At 35.5% G+C, this 15,285-nt stretch overlaps 1 protein-coding gene across 1 annotated transcript in view; it reads right to left on the reverse strand.

Moving 5' to 3' along the window:
• Positions 1-15,285, reverse strand: part of Drl-2 (Derailed 2) — a 242,716-nt gene that overhangs the window by 134,953 nt on the left and 92,478 nt on the right. The window contains exons 4-6 of the mRNA XM_067777997.1: positions 13,676-13,844; positions 13,388-13,548; positions 11,503-11,651 (exon numbers count right to left, since the gene is read on the reverse strand). Coding sequence (XP_067634098.1) covers positions 11,503-11,651; positions 13,388-13,548; positions 13,676-13,844 — 479 coding nt within the window. The remainder of the gene's footprint in view (positions 1-11,502; positions 11,652-13,387; positions 13,549-13,675; positions 13,845-15,285) is intronic.

A 15,285-nucleotide genomic window follows, 5' to 3' on the forward strand; every position in this document is an offset into this window, starting at 1 on the left:
AAAAGTTCCATCTGAAAAAACTCCCTATAAGCTTGTTGTTGTGCACCAAAACACTTTTTTTTTATATTTTGCAAAATGTAATAGACTCCCTGAAGAAGATACAAATAGCACGAATCACGTAGAAGGAAGAACGACAACTTTGTTTTTTTTGATAAATTTAATTGCTTTGAAGCACCTCAAACATGCTATACACAAAGAACCAAGAGCATAATATAACAAATAGGCCTTACTGAAACCTGTTCTAGCTAAAAAGATTCGGGTTCCATGTATATACATCATTTTGGCGCCCCAGATATTTTAGAATAAACGTAAAGTGACCGATTTATATGAAATGCTTAGGTGGGACATGGGAGGTTTCGAGCTAAAATTCATCATGATCGAAGACCTAACGGATGTTGCACAGTTTAAGGAAACACTGGAGAAAATGACGCCCAGTCAGTGACATTATATCTATTGATATTATAATTTAATACATTTTTTTTTTGCTAACTTAAGTTTTATCTATTTTGTGTCACCTTCACGCTTACTGTACGTATACTCCCTGTACAAATCTAGAAAAAATTCTGAATCAGTCCCGGGACATTCCAGAAAAAGTCGCAAAATTATAACGCAGACAATTCTGAAAAAAATGCTGATAATCTGGAACTTATCTCGAAGTATTGGTTAAATTATTCTGTAAACAATCCTGAAATGGTCTATAGCTAATTCTGAAATCATTTTAAAATATTCCTAAAATGATCCTTAAAATGGCATCAAAATTATCTTGATGGCAATTCCAAAATGGCATGGAGGCAGTTCTGAAGTCATTCAAAGAGCAATCTAGAGATAATTTTTAGCATTTGAAGTAAATCATCTATGACTGGCGTCCACAAATAAGACGATAATATAGAGTCTTGACTGATAGTCAAATTTATTTCTACACAAAATATGTTTCTTTACACGGACCTTCTCTATCATATTTAATCCGTACCCTCAAGAACAAAAGAATTGAGTCGAATGCAGAGGTCGTCGTCGGCTAGTGAAATAATTATTCGCGCTCATTTCCCACATACTAGTATCCTTCGTTTAGTAGTCGCTGAACAAGCAGACTAGCCAAATTTTAAGAGGCCATGGTTTATATCAAAAGAAATATTTCGCAAACAAACTTTCATGCGCACAATTTTTGCAACTATTTAATGTTTGTAAGATATTTTGATTTATCGTTTTATTAGACTCAAGCAATAAAATAATATTTGTATAGCATATTTAAGAAATTCTTTTTTGAGTGATTACAAACATGCGTGCCTACGTCTTGCCTCGTTGCTCGTTAATCAACGACCAAGCCACTACCACTGCGATGGTTTAACTCTTACAAACACAGCCATGGTTTAAATTTTGGTCACTAGTAGTTTAATGATTCATCGCTTGGCCACAAATCAAATTCATCAAGTATTCAAGGAAAGTAGGATTTCCATTGAGAAAATTTCTAAGCTTCTCCGATCAGCTTCAAATATTTAAATATTCACTGAAACTTTTGCACGGACTTCGTTTTTTTAATCCCAAAAATTGTAGTACTAGTTCGTTTCAGAGTACAGTTTATGAATATATAAACACACTAACGATTTCTCAAAAGACTGTCCCACTGTACACCTGTCTTTTTAAAGTACAAACACCGTGGTAATGGGACTTAACATGTGGCAAAGATAATGTTCATATTTATTAATGCCTTTTTACAGTTCGTACACACACTCTAAGTTAAGTACTAAGCGAGTTTGGAGCTCGTTGTATGGGTCGCTTATCAGAAAGCAAAAGGGCATAACAAACACACAATTTAAGTTTTATTTCTTATCTCTGATGAAGATGATGTCGTTGGCATTTAGGTTTTTATAATTTACAATACTATTCCACCCTGTGTACTGTCATCAATTTTGCATTTTTTTTATAAAGAAAGAATTTCTTCATTTGGCTTTAGTAAGTACTGGCAGTTGTAAAAAAGCCAATTGAGTGTGCGGTCGTTACGTTGCGAGTTGTTGCTGGTATTATTGCAGAAGACTGTTGCATAGCAAATGAGCGCTAAAAAATTACAAAATAATGACGATTTCTTTATTCGTCAGTGCTGCAAAAACGTTACTCATATTATTGCTTAGCAATTTTTGTTTTGGTTTTTATATACCCAGTTGCTCCAGCACGACGCCTGCTTAACTGATCAGAGTTTCACCTATTGAAGAACAGAACTAACAGACAGATGTTGCCAAGATAGCCCCGTCTAGGTCGCAGGTGCGTCAAATGATCTGCATGATAGATAATCGGGATGTCATTATATCGCATCACCAAAATAGTCTTTTGAGCCTTACGGCTTTAATTTTCACTTGTCTATCCCAGCAATAATAAGTTCCGAATCCAAATATGTTTACCAGTCAATAGCAAAGTAAGAGAAAGAAGAGCTCTGCTGATTTCAACCAGTGGAGCCCAGCTCTCATCTTTTTAAAACCACTAACTGTGACTAAAACTTTGAACCTATTCTTTTCATAATGGAGTTATCGGCGTGACCACCATTCAATACACACTATAGTTGATAATACAACTATATATTTTTTAAAATTTTATTTATTTTATTTTAAAATATTAATAATAACATTGAAAATTTGTAAATACACTGACTCTAAAATTTTCGTTTTGAAATAATATTCAAAAATAAAGTAATTCAAAAAATAATTTACAAAAATAAAGTATATTTAAATAAAGTAGATAAATCCACATTTACTCCCCTCCAGTGAAACGGAAACAATTAATTTTTGAATGTTAATTTACAGTGTATATTAAGTACTGTAAGAATTTTGTGTTATAGTTTGAAGAACATTTGAATTATGTGTTAATTGCGTTAAAAGTTTATGTTAGTATTGATATAAGTACCCAATCTTTTGATGATTTGATGTACTTGATAGCTTATTTTTAGTTATTGTTATTGTTTACTTATTGTATTAATATTTTATGTATATTAATATTTGGTTGTGTTATTGCTATGCTGTTTGTGAAATATTGTTATTTATCATGATGTGATTGAAGAATATAGAATTAGGTTGAGTAATAGTAGATGGCAACTTTGTGTGTACAATTACTCAAAAATTAAAAACTTGTATTATGCAGAATATATGTTCAATATATAATTGTACTCTGCATAATGTATGTCCAAGTTGCTGATAAGGAAGTAAAATTTGATTCCGTTATTCGTTTGAGATTGATATGAAATTGTCATATGATTTTAATTTCAATATGAAACAATTGATATATGTCAATAAAAATTATTTTAGGAAATCTTTTGAGATTTTTTAAAATTGATTATTGATTGTTTTTTTTGTTGTTTGAATGAGGTTGTTAAATATGAATTTACTTGTATTGTGAAGTTTATATATCTATTGTTGCAAAATTTCTCATTTCTCTAAATGATAAATATATACTTTTCAATATAAACTGGAGAAAGAGTGTACATAATTAATATAAATAATAAATTGATTATTGTTTAAAATGTTAAAAATATATTAAATATATAAAAATTAATTTAATTTAATAGTAATTTTAATTTAATATTATTTAAAACAAAATCAATTATAAAGTTAATAAATGATTTGAGTTGTTTAAAGAATGAAAATATTGTTGCGAATTAAATCTTTAAAAAGTAAATTATTTAATTTGAAAATATAAAAGATATAATCTGAAAAAATTAATGAATATAAATAAATAAACAATGCTTAACACTTGCTGTGAACTCCAAATTTTGAAAAATTGATTGTTTGTTAATGTGTCCACAAAAATTAGATTGTTGTTAATAATAATAATTGTATTGTATGGTGCTCCAAAATATTTTTGTAATTAAAGAAATGTTGATTGTTGTAAGTTGATGATTTTAAAATAGCCCAAATGTTACTGGTAAACTTTGCATCAAGTATTCTCTCTTTAAAATGTTGATTGAAGATATTTCTTTAAATAAGTATTCGTGTCTTTTCTTCTTATTTATTCGCAATGGCTTTAGATAAGTTTATTGTAGTTGATGGTCCGATGGGCAGGTTCGCCATTATATAGTTGATAATACAACTATATATTTTTTAAAATTTTATTTATTTTATTTTAAAATATTAATAATAACATTGAAAATTTATAAATTCACTGACTCTAAAATTTTCGTTTTGAAATAATATTCAAAAATAAAGTAATTCAAAAAATAATTTAGAAAAATAAAGTATATTTAAATAAAGTAGATAACTCCACACACACATTGTCCTACTCATAATAAGTGCCAAAGTGCTCACAAGTAGCTCTGCGAAAGTATGATTTCTTCTACTACTCTAGTGGCAACTACATCTACGTGTTGCATAGGTGGGTTGACCTGATCATATCAAATCATATTACGACAGTCGGACTGGGAGCTGGAGGTGAAATTGTATGAGCATAACTAATTATTAATCAGCAAAGAACTGCTACGAGCTACACAAACTCCGCGGGCAGTATTCCAGCACCGGAACCCGACACTCTAAGCAAGGTGATGAAAGATAACATTGACCTATAAGTGATTGGATACTTTCAAATAGGCAAGACCGGATGGAAAGATGCTTGCTATGGTAGAAAAACTAAACCAATGATAAAGAAGGGGCACAAATAAATTCCAAGGCATACTGCTGAAATGAATGCAGTGAGTATGAAAGCAGCTCTATTCTGCAGCAACATCAGATTTGGCCAACCGGTATGCAGTGGATCATTCCCAAAATATTATGATTATACCACACTCTCTATAGACAATAAAATCTCCATGGGGACGACAACTCTATTCTTGATCCAGGGTTGTATCTACTGTGTAGATCTGTCACTCTCTTGAAATATAAGGCTAGCGAGCTATTGAGCTATTGCGGTGTCTTTTAGAAGGCAATATTAGTCATACAGGAGGCCACTCTGACAGTCAAGTTGTGATCAAAGCCCTTCAGGTAAGGACACTTCCTCTTAGGTCGCAATAGTTGGAAACAGTCGTTAAAAGAACTTAAGGTGCAGACTACGGGACGCCCTTGGGCGTGAACAGCAAGGAGCCACAAAATATTTATAAAAGTTACGAGGACGTCAGGTTTTGGGGTCTAGCTCAGAACAACTTTTCCGATGCAATCATTGCACGTGAAACACTGACAGAAGTGTGACTGTCCTAAAAAGATTCTTTTCCGGCATATGCAGCAAAACCATTTCTCAGGACCGGAGTCAGGTGTAGAACCCGGATTGGGTTCGATACCTCCCCGGAGCTGGAGAGTATGGCGCAGTCCCGCTGCAAGGATCTGTTGGGAGGATGAAAATTTGTGGGAGGGACGCAACAAATTAAATGGGGTTACATTGAAACGGCAGCCCTTGGTGTAAATACTGGCTCGAATCAGTTTACACTTTAACAAACTTAGCCTGAGCATCAATGAAAACTGAACTTGATTCTTAAATGATATTAATCATCCATCCTTAAGTGGACTGATTGGAATAATAACAGGCCACTAACTACTTAATGAGACTTCGCTGTTAAGGCATGGGAATCACACATAACGATTTGTATTGGAGCCGTAGCTATTTTGCTCGCTTTGCGCTGAATGCACCACCATGTACTATCACTCAGTTGTTTATAGGTCATGGCGATAAAACCTGAACCCGGGAGGTGAAACGAGAATAGTCCTTTGTTCCCAATTTTATTCACTCTCTTGGTGGGGAAAGCTTTAAATCTCTCACTTTGTTACTTTCAATTATAAACTCAGAGTGCTTCCAATTCATAAAAACTGGAAAGTGTGTTCCTTATTCAATGGCAACTAAAACAGCCTTCTGTAATGTGTGAACTGCTATAAAACCCGACGTAAGGGTATAAACATCTTGCTCCGCTCGAACTTTTTTGCTTTTCGGTCTCATATGTACACGTGCAACAAGGATTAAATGTCAAAATTTGTTCAAAGCTGTAAAGCGTTTATTCGTGCTTGTAATATCATTTCAAGGGATTTAAAGTTAATGGGAAACTAAGAGGAGGTGGTTGAGCAGTGGAGGATGACTGGGGATTGAGGGAGCACCGCCATTCTATAGATGTGCGTTCGGAATCACATTTTGAAATTAAAACTATTATACTTTGCAATTACTTATAACAGTCCACACCAACCAAGAGGAGCGACTACCTACTTATTTGTCGCTTTTATATCTTGTCTACTTGGGCCAATTGGAAATTCCAAGAGATATTAAATCATGAGTGCTTCCTTTTGTGGTTGTTGGCGATAAGAATATCTTATAAACCGGAACATTTACATCAAACATCAAAACTGTGCTGTGGATGCTTTAGTAAGGGTTAAATCGTCGTTATGGGTTTGTCGTTCATTGACGAACGACTAAGCAAGTAGTATGTCCGAATGTTTGTTATAATACAATAATAATAAATTTTCCTTTTTCTCATTACTATCTCAAACTCATTGCTTTTTCTCAAAAACATTTGCCTTCAATCAATTTCTTCCCTTTTCAACAGCGCTTGCCCTTTTCTCAAAGAAATTTGCACGATTCCCAATTACATTTGCGTTATTCTCAAACACATTTGCTCTCTTCTCAAATGAATTTCCCATCTTCTAAAAAAAATTGCTCATTTCACATATACCTTTTTTCGTAACGGAGATTCTTTTTAGATTCAAGGCGAATTCATTACCAGGTGTTGTTATCCCAACAGCTGATTGCTTCTTCTTGATTATTTTCCATACAACGCTTTGTACAACAATATGTCAGTTAATCGAAATCAATGAAAATTTTCTTCAAGGCGAATTCAGTAGAGGTGGTGTTATCCCAATAGCTGATTGCTTCTTCTTGATAATTTTCCATACAAAGCCTTGTATCAAAATATGTCAGTTAATCGAAATCAATGAACATTTTCTTTTGACTTGACATTCATCTGCACGGCGAATTGATTGAATCCGCTTTGCACCACCTGGTATAGATTCGCCTTGATTTTCTTTTCACTTGACATTCTTCTGCACGGCAATTGGTTGAATTCGCTTTGCCACCACCTAGATTCGCCTTGTTTTGGATTAAAGCCCCGACACATTAGCAGTTTTTCATATAGATCAGTGGTCGGCACGCCATAGCTCAATTGAGCCGGACTTGCTTCACACATAACCTTGAAACACAATGCCCTGACGCCGCGAAATAAACGCGACGAACATCGCCTTGTCAAAAATAGAATCCCCATAATTACATGAAGGTGAACACAATGAACGCCAAGAGTGAAATTTACGCGACGTCATTTTGCGACGATAGATCTATTTCTATCGTCGCCGCCGGGCGATGACGACAAACATCCCAAGGGTTGCTTCTGTTCAATTTTTTAAGTGTAAAAAAAAGAAAACATAATATCCAAAAACATTTTTTTTTCTTTACATATAATTTTTAATTTAATTTCTTAACATTTTTGTTTTGTTTTGTTAATTTCTCAACATTTTGGGCGTGTTTTAGCAGTCAAGTGCTAAAGCAGAGAATTAAAAACGTTTTAATTTTTTTCATCTTTATTTCTAAATATGGGCCACTCTGAATAAACAGGGTCAATTTTGCCCGGCATTGTGTTTTCAGTAGACGAAATGTCTGGGCGTAATTTGAAAAAATATCATCGCCCGACGCGGCGTATATCGTCGTCGCTCGGCATTGTGTTTCAAGCAATATTCTTACTCACCATCATGGCGGAACGATACAAGGCGGAAGCATGGGACAGCTGATTATAAACTTTTTTTGATTTGATTTGATACATCAACTTCCGGCGCAGTACGATTTTGACATTTGTCCATCGAATTTACAAACACAAAGTACATGAAATTTTTATTTATGTTTATAGGTATGTCGCCATGCTGCCACCTTGTATCGTTCCGCCATGCTCACCATCATCAGTCGTTAGCGAGACAGCAACGAATCAACACTTCAAATAGCTGTCGCAAAAATGTTAAGGTACCCTATGGGAAATATTACTTTTCACTACAATATGAGTTTTTTAAATTATTTTAACAAAAGTTGTAAAAATTTCATTCTGTACTCCCTTCTTTCTGAGCCAAAAAAAAAAATTTAACTTCAGCACTGCAAAAAACTACTATAGAATGTTAAAATATACCTAGCGAAATAGTAAAAAAATTGACTTGAATGTATCTTTATGTTTTCATTACCTAAGTCAGCTCCATATGTGTATTTTAAACATTTGGTATTTCCCCGGTTGCTGCAAATGTATTAAATTCGGAAATATGGGATTAAAGCGAGTGATCGTCTCTATTTTTGCGATATTTGAGGGACTTGAGAATATTTCAAACTACTTCTGAATCAAAAATGAAAATTTTCAAAATTTTTGCTTTAAATGCATCCTCTGGATGTTCTAATTATACTCAGTTGAGCAGAGCTCACAGAGTATATTAAGTTTGATTGGATAACGGTTGGTTATACAGGTATAAATGAAGCGAGATAGATATAGGCTTCCATATATCAAAATCATCAGTATCGAAAAAAAATTTGATTGAGTCATGTCCGTCCGCCCGTTAACACGATAACTTGAGTAAATTTTGAGGTATCTTGATGAAATTTGGTGTGTAGGTTCCTGAGCACTCATTTCAGATCGCTATTTAAAATGAACGATATCGGACTATAACCACACCCACTTTTTCGATATCGAAAATTTCGAAAAAACGAAAAAGTGCAATAATTCATTACCAAAGACAGATAAAGCGATGAAACTTGGCAGGTGGGTTGGACTTATGACGCAGAATAGAAAATTAGTAAAATTTTGGACAATGGGCGTGACACCGCCCACTTTTAAAAGAAGGTAATTTAAAAATTTGCAAGCTGTAATTTGGCAGTCGTTGAAGATAGCATGATGAAATTTGGCAGAAACGTTACTCCTATTACTATATGTACGCTTAATAAAAATTAGCAAAATCGGAGAAGGACCACGCCCACTTTTAAAACAAAATTTTTTTAAAGTAAAATTTTAACAAAAAATTTAATATCTTTACAGTATATAAGTAAATTATGTCAACATTCAACTCCAGTAATGATATGGTGCAACAAAATACAAAAATAAAAGAAAATTTCAAAATGGGTGTGGCTCCCCCCTTTTTCATTTAATTTGTCTAGGATACTTTTAATGCCATAAGTCGAACAAAAATTAACCAATCCTTTTGAAATTTGGTGGAGGCATAGATTTTATGACAATAACTGTTTTCTGTGAAAATGGGCGAAATCGGTAAAAGCCACGCCCAGTTTTTATACACAGTCGTCCGTCTGTTCTTCCGCATGGCCCTTAACACGATAACTTGAGCAAAAATCGACATATCTTTACTGAACTTAGTTCACGTACTTATCTGAACTCACTTTATCTTGGTATAAAAAATGAACGAAATCCGACTATGACCACGCCCATTTTTCGATATCGAAAATTACGAAAAATTAAAAAAAATGCCATAATTCTATACAAAATACGAAAAAAGGGATGAAACATGGTAATTGGATTGGTTTATTGACGCGAAATATAACTTTAGAAAAAACTGTGTAAAATGGTTGTGACACCTACCATATTAAGTAGAAGAAAATGAAAAGTTCTGCAGTGCGAAATAAAAAAAACCCTAAACTAGCGGTATTCAACTGATATGGAAAAGTAACCAACTCGCAAATTTTGTATCAAGCAAAGCATAAGAATAAGAATTTAACATTTGCTTTGGCTAAGGGTGCTAGCACACTTTCCAAGTGAAATTATTTTTCCCACTCGTTGGTAACTTTTCAAACATTTTTCGCAATTAAGAACTGAAATATAACAAATGAATACCAAACAAAATATGTTAGCAAGTATTTTTGTTGTATAGGAAAAATGTTTATAACAGTGCTTAGGGAAATTTTGTATGTCAATGGGCAAAGCGAAATAAACTTCAATTGCCAAGTCTGAAGTTCCTTATATTTATAAACGCAACATTTTGGTTGATTGTGGCGATGCTACTAGAATTCATAAGCTTGTGTTAAACGCATCTATGTATATGAAAAATTTCATTGTTCCGCGCCCTTTATTATATTGGAGCGCTTCTGCTTCGGTTAACTGGGATATATGCATGTATGTAGGCCCTTAAGAGCTTCACAGAGCGTCAGAAATTTTTACGGCGCTCACCAACATACCGTGTGAGCGCAGCGATTGAGATTAACAAAGTAAGCAGTGACAACCATTGTTTACTATATAGTTTGGCAGCTTAATTCGAGGTTATGTTGCGAATAGAGTGGAAGGCACTCGCAGGCCGTGAAAATAGCAGGCATGCTTAACCAACGAAACGATATCATTTCGTTACGATAATCAACGTTAATAAACGAAACGAAGTCATTTCGTTTCGTTTATTAACGTTAAGCTCGTCAAATTAACGAAATGATTTCGTTTCGTTTTCTGCCATATCAAAACGAAATCAAATCGTTTATGTTGATTATTAATTTCAAACTATGCTGGCAAAGCTGATTGATGGCGGAGTCATTAAAGGTGAAAGCATTAGCCAAGCTGATTGCAACTTTTCTCATGAATTTTGACAGTACAAACATTTCTCAGAGTATTTTTGACATTACCACCAACGAATTACACAAACAAATTACACAGAGTTTGTGTGTGTATGTGCGCTCGTTGTTGCCACCTTACGGCTTCACCATGGCTATAGCATTGCCAGCACAATTCAAACATAAAGTATCACGTTTTTGTTAACGTTTTTAACGTTATCGAAAGCTTTTCGTTTCGGTTAAAAACGAGATACAATTTATCTTGATAATTTCTTTATCGATAATATTTCGAAGTGTTTCAACGGAAACGGTGGAAATTTTTTGATAAACGATTAGCTTAACGTTAAGGTGCATCCCTGGAAAATAGGCACTCGAATGGAGTGGAACGAAGAACAGTACGAAGACCAGAGTTGCATTGGATCAATCATGGCATCAATATTAAAGATAAATTTAGAACAAATAATTAAATACTTGAGTATAAGCAAACATTTTCTTTCAATTACTGCAATTAAGGTGTCCTAGATGCTATATATTCCAAATTTATAACATTTTATGTCTGTTTAAAAATTTAGCTTCAATTTCGCAAAGATTTCCGTAATATGGCCATTAGTGATGTTTGTGTGTGTGTGCAAATTTTGAGCGATCAGCTGTTAGTTGCGCTACTTGGTAAAGTTTACAATGGTGACAACTGATTTGTACTAAGTTGTAAACGTGTCGTGATTGAATTCTATGCTCAAATTTTTTTTTTACCATTCTCCTTTTACACACATACTGCTACAAAAAATGATGCGCCTGTATTCGATGCTCTGTTGGCTTTGTGCACCACTGCTGTGATGTGTCCTTGTGATATTAATGCATGTGTTTTGTCTAATTTTATCGTTCAATATGAAAATTTTTTGCTGATAAGCTTCCATATAGATAATTAAATATTTAATATCCACGTATACATACATACATAATACCTACTAACATACATTCTCATTTACATACCTGCGTTAACTGCGATGATGCATAATATGATATTCTCGAGGGACAAATCGATTCTGGTTTTGAGTAAATTGTATCAGCGATTTGATCGCCGCCCACGGGTAATAAAGCAGTTGCATAGGGGGAAGGCGTTGCTGGAGAGCTGAGAAATCCTATAAAAGAAAAGGAAAAACAAATTATGAATATTTTTTGCCTTACCTTCACATATATTCGCTGATATTGCATATATTTTTGCGCAACGCTATCTGCATATTTTTATGCTTTAACGCCGCACGGCAAGCGACCCAATTCCGTATGTGGTAAAGATAAATAAATATTTTAAAGTTATAAGTTTATTACCTTATTCAAAATTGGCTAGAGATTTGTTCAGCCTCAGCTCAGCAAGGAGAAAGTCATTGAAAAATGGATATGAATGGGAAGCATATATGTATGTATACGTGATTCATCTATTAGGCAGAGTGCGATAAAAGTTTACATTTAAAGTAGATCACATGAAAAGGGATTCTCGATGTTATGGAGATATTGTTCGGAATTTGTAAATCAATTCAATTGTGCTTAAAGCAAGGCGATAGAGATGGGGCTCGACATCTGGAGAAAGTATTGATACATTATTCATTTACAAAACCGCTCTTGAAACTTTGAAACTTTTTAGTTATTCCATCGCTTCCAAAGGCTGAAAAGCGAGAGCTACAAGTGATTGGGAGCCAAAAACACGACCTCTTCCCTCAATACAATACGTTGTAAGAGTTTGGGTAAATAATCTCTTAAAATATTGTGTCGAATATTATCAAGTATCGAGCATTATTGTACAACTCTCACGCCCGCCACTGTAAACTAACGCTGCCATATCAACGCATACAGAAGATAATATAACGTTCATATTCCCATGTCAGAAGGATAGGAGGCTCATGTTTTATCAGATATTAAAACGTTGGTCCAATGAAAGACTTTCATATTTCATTACTCGTTTGGTAAACAACCACATTGCACTATTTCCCTTAAAAAAAAAAAAAAAATAGCATACATGCGATTTCCGTTTGGAACACAATAACATGTTGCTGTTGTGTTAACAGTGCTTCGCCCCATTCAATGGGCACGACCACTCACACACTGTCATCAAAGTCCTCTAAAGGAAGTCCAATGAAACTGGCTGTTTCAACAGGGGCGGACCACAGGGAGATTGGTGTTAGTTCCACATTACAATTGAAAAGATGGTTGGTGTCATGTGGGGACACATCGCACGCAGGACATACATTACGTATGGTCGGGTTGATTCCGGACTAGTAAGAATTTAACCTGTTACAGTATCCAGAACGAAGTTGAGCTAGGGTGACTCGTGTCTCGCTTGGTAGTGCGCTTTCTTCTTCTGCGAGGGTAGGATATTGCATTTTAATAACAGGGTTCACTAAGCGCTTCCTGGCAAAAGCGTTTACCGATTCTGTGTGGATTTGGGTTAGAACCTGCTTATGCTTGTGTGGATCAAACGGTTGTGCTGGCAAATGTCGGATGTCGTCATAGTGCTTATGGATATGTTTCCTTAACATCCGTGTAGGCGGGGCTAGATCAAGCAGCTGCATGCTAGGATGCTCTGGTTTATGACCTCGAATTATCAAATGAAATAATAGTCCGCTGAAAACTCTTTTCAGAGTCAATATCAAATAACTTAACAGTTAATTCGGAGGATAGCTTCCAATTCATCGCATCCTAAAGGTGAAGACCTCTGATTGGAAGACGCTCCAGTGATTGTGCAGCCTAAGTTTCTGGCTGTATATGGTTCTGGAAATGGACCCCAGAATAAGTTTTACCTGATTCTCTTAAGAGGTACGCTTAGCAGTTATGCAAGGTAGGATTCAAACCAGTTATTTCTTTACATATTTTCAATACTTACTCTCAAATATATTGCACGATTTCTTCGATTCCAATGGGTATTTATTTAAGCTAGCGATAGTCGCATAGGAACCACTGTTCGCGCTGGGTGGACGACCCACAGGATCCAGGCGTATAAAAACATTCTGATGGCTGCCATAACCAGCGGTGGTAAAGCTCGTACTGAAGGATAACAAAACAAATGAAGTGAAAGAAGAACAAGAAAGAAAGGAATACAAGTGAGAAAGAGGAGCGTTAAATTTAATTTAAAAAAAAATGGTGTATCTTCTACAACCTTCCAAATACTTACTGTAGCGAATCTTGTCGTATCTGTTTGCGTGCACGCAAATACATTGCAGATGCAATCAGTCCAACAACCAGCACCAAGCCGAGTGCGCACGCTGCGGCACCCAATAACGCGTGACCAGGTGATGGAGCTTGTGCAGGCGCTGCTGACTGATTTGGTGCGGGAAATAAACCTAGAAAGGGGAAAAAGGTAAAAGAAGGTGAGCAGCGAATGAGAAATGTGAAATTGAAATTGTGCAAATGTATGATTAACAAGTAAGGAAGGTTAAGTTCGGGTGTAACCGAACATTACATACTCAGTTGAGAGCTATGGTGACAACATAAGGGAAAATAACCATGTAGGAAAATGAACTGAGGGAAACCCTGGAATGTGTTTGTATGACATGAGTATCAAATGAAAGGCATTACAGAGTATTTTATGAGGGAGTGGGCCATAGTTCTATAGGTGGACGCCATTTACGGATATAGCCATAAAGGCGGATCAGGGTTGACTCTAGAATGCGTTTGTACGATATGGGTATCAAATGAAAGGTATTAATGAGTATTTTAATAGGGCGTGGACCTAAGTTCTATAGATGGACGCATTTTCGAGATATCGCCGTAAAGATGGGCCAGGGGTGACTCTAGAATGCGTTTGTACGATATGGATATCAAATGAAAGGTGTTAATGAGCATTTTAAAAGGGAGTAATCCTTAGTTCCATAGGTGGACGCCGTTTCGAGATATCGCCATAAAGGTGGACCAGGGGTGACCCTAGAATTTGTTTGCACAATATGGGCATCAAACGAAAGGTGTTAATGAGTATTTTAAAAGGGAGTGGGCCTTAGTTCTATAGGTGGACGCATTTTCGAGGTATCGCAATAAAGGTGGACCAGGGGTGACTCTAGACTTTGTTTGTACGATATGGGTATCATATGAAAGGTGTTAATGAGTATTTTTAAAACGGAGTAAGCCTTCGTTTTATAGGTGCTCGTCTTTTCGAGATATCGCCATAAAGGTGGACCAGGGGTGATTTTAGAATTTGTTTGTATGATATGGGTATCAAATGAAAGGTGTTAATGATTATTTTAAAAGGGCGTGGGGCTTAGTTCTATAGGTGGACCCCTTTTCGAGATATCGCCATAAAGGTGGACCAGGGGTGACTCTAGAATTCGTTTGTGCAATATGGGTATCAAACGAAAGGAGTTAATGAATATTTTAAGAGGGAGTGGGCCTTAGTTCTATAGGTGGACGCCTTTTCGAGATATCGCCATAAAGATGGAACAGGTGTGACTCTAGAATGCGTTTGTACGATATGGGTATCAAATGAAAGGTGTTAATGAGTATTTTAAAAGGGAGTAATCCTTAGTTCCATAGGTGGACGCCGTTTCGAGATATCGCCATAAAGGTGGGCCAGGGGTGACTCTAGAATTCGTTTGTGCAATATGGGTTTCAAACGAAAGGAGTTAATGAGTATTTTAAGAGGGAGTGGGCCTTTCTGGACCAGGGGTGACTCTAGACTTTGTTTGTACGATATGGGTATCAAATGAAAGGTGTTAATGAGTATTTTTAAAAGGGGGTGGACCTTCGTTCTATAGGTGTTCGCCTTTTCGAAATAGCGCCATAAAGGTAGAC

Source organism: Eurosta solidaginis, chromosome 3 (assembly GCF_040869045.1).
Source record: "Eurosta solidaginis isolate ZX-2024a chromosome 3, ASM4086904v1, whole genome shotgun sequence".
Classification (NCBI taxonomy): domain Eukaryota; kingdom Metazoa; phylum Arthropoda; class Insecta; order Diptera; family Tephritidae; genus Eurosta; species Eurosta solidaginis.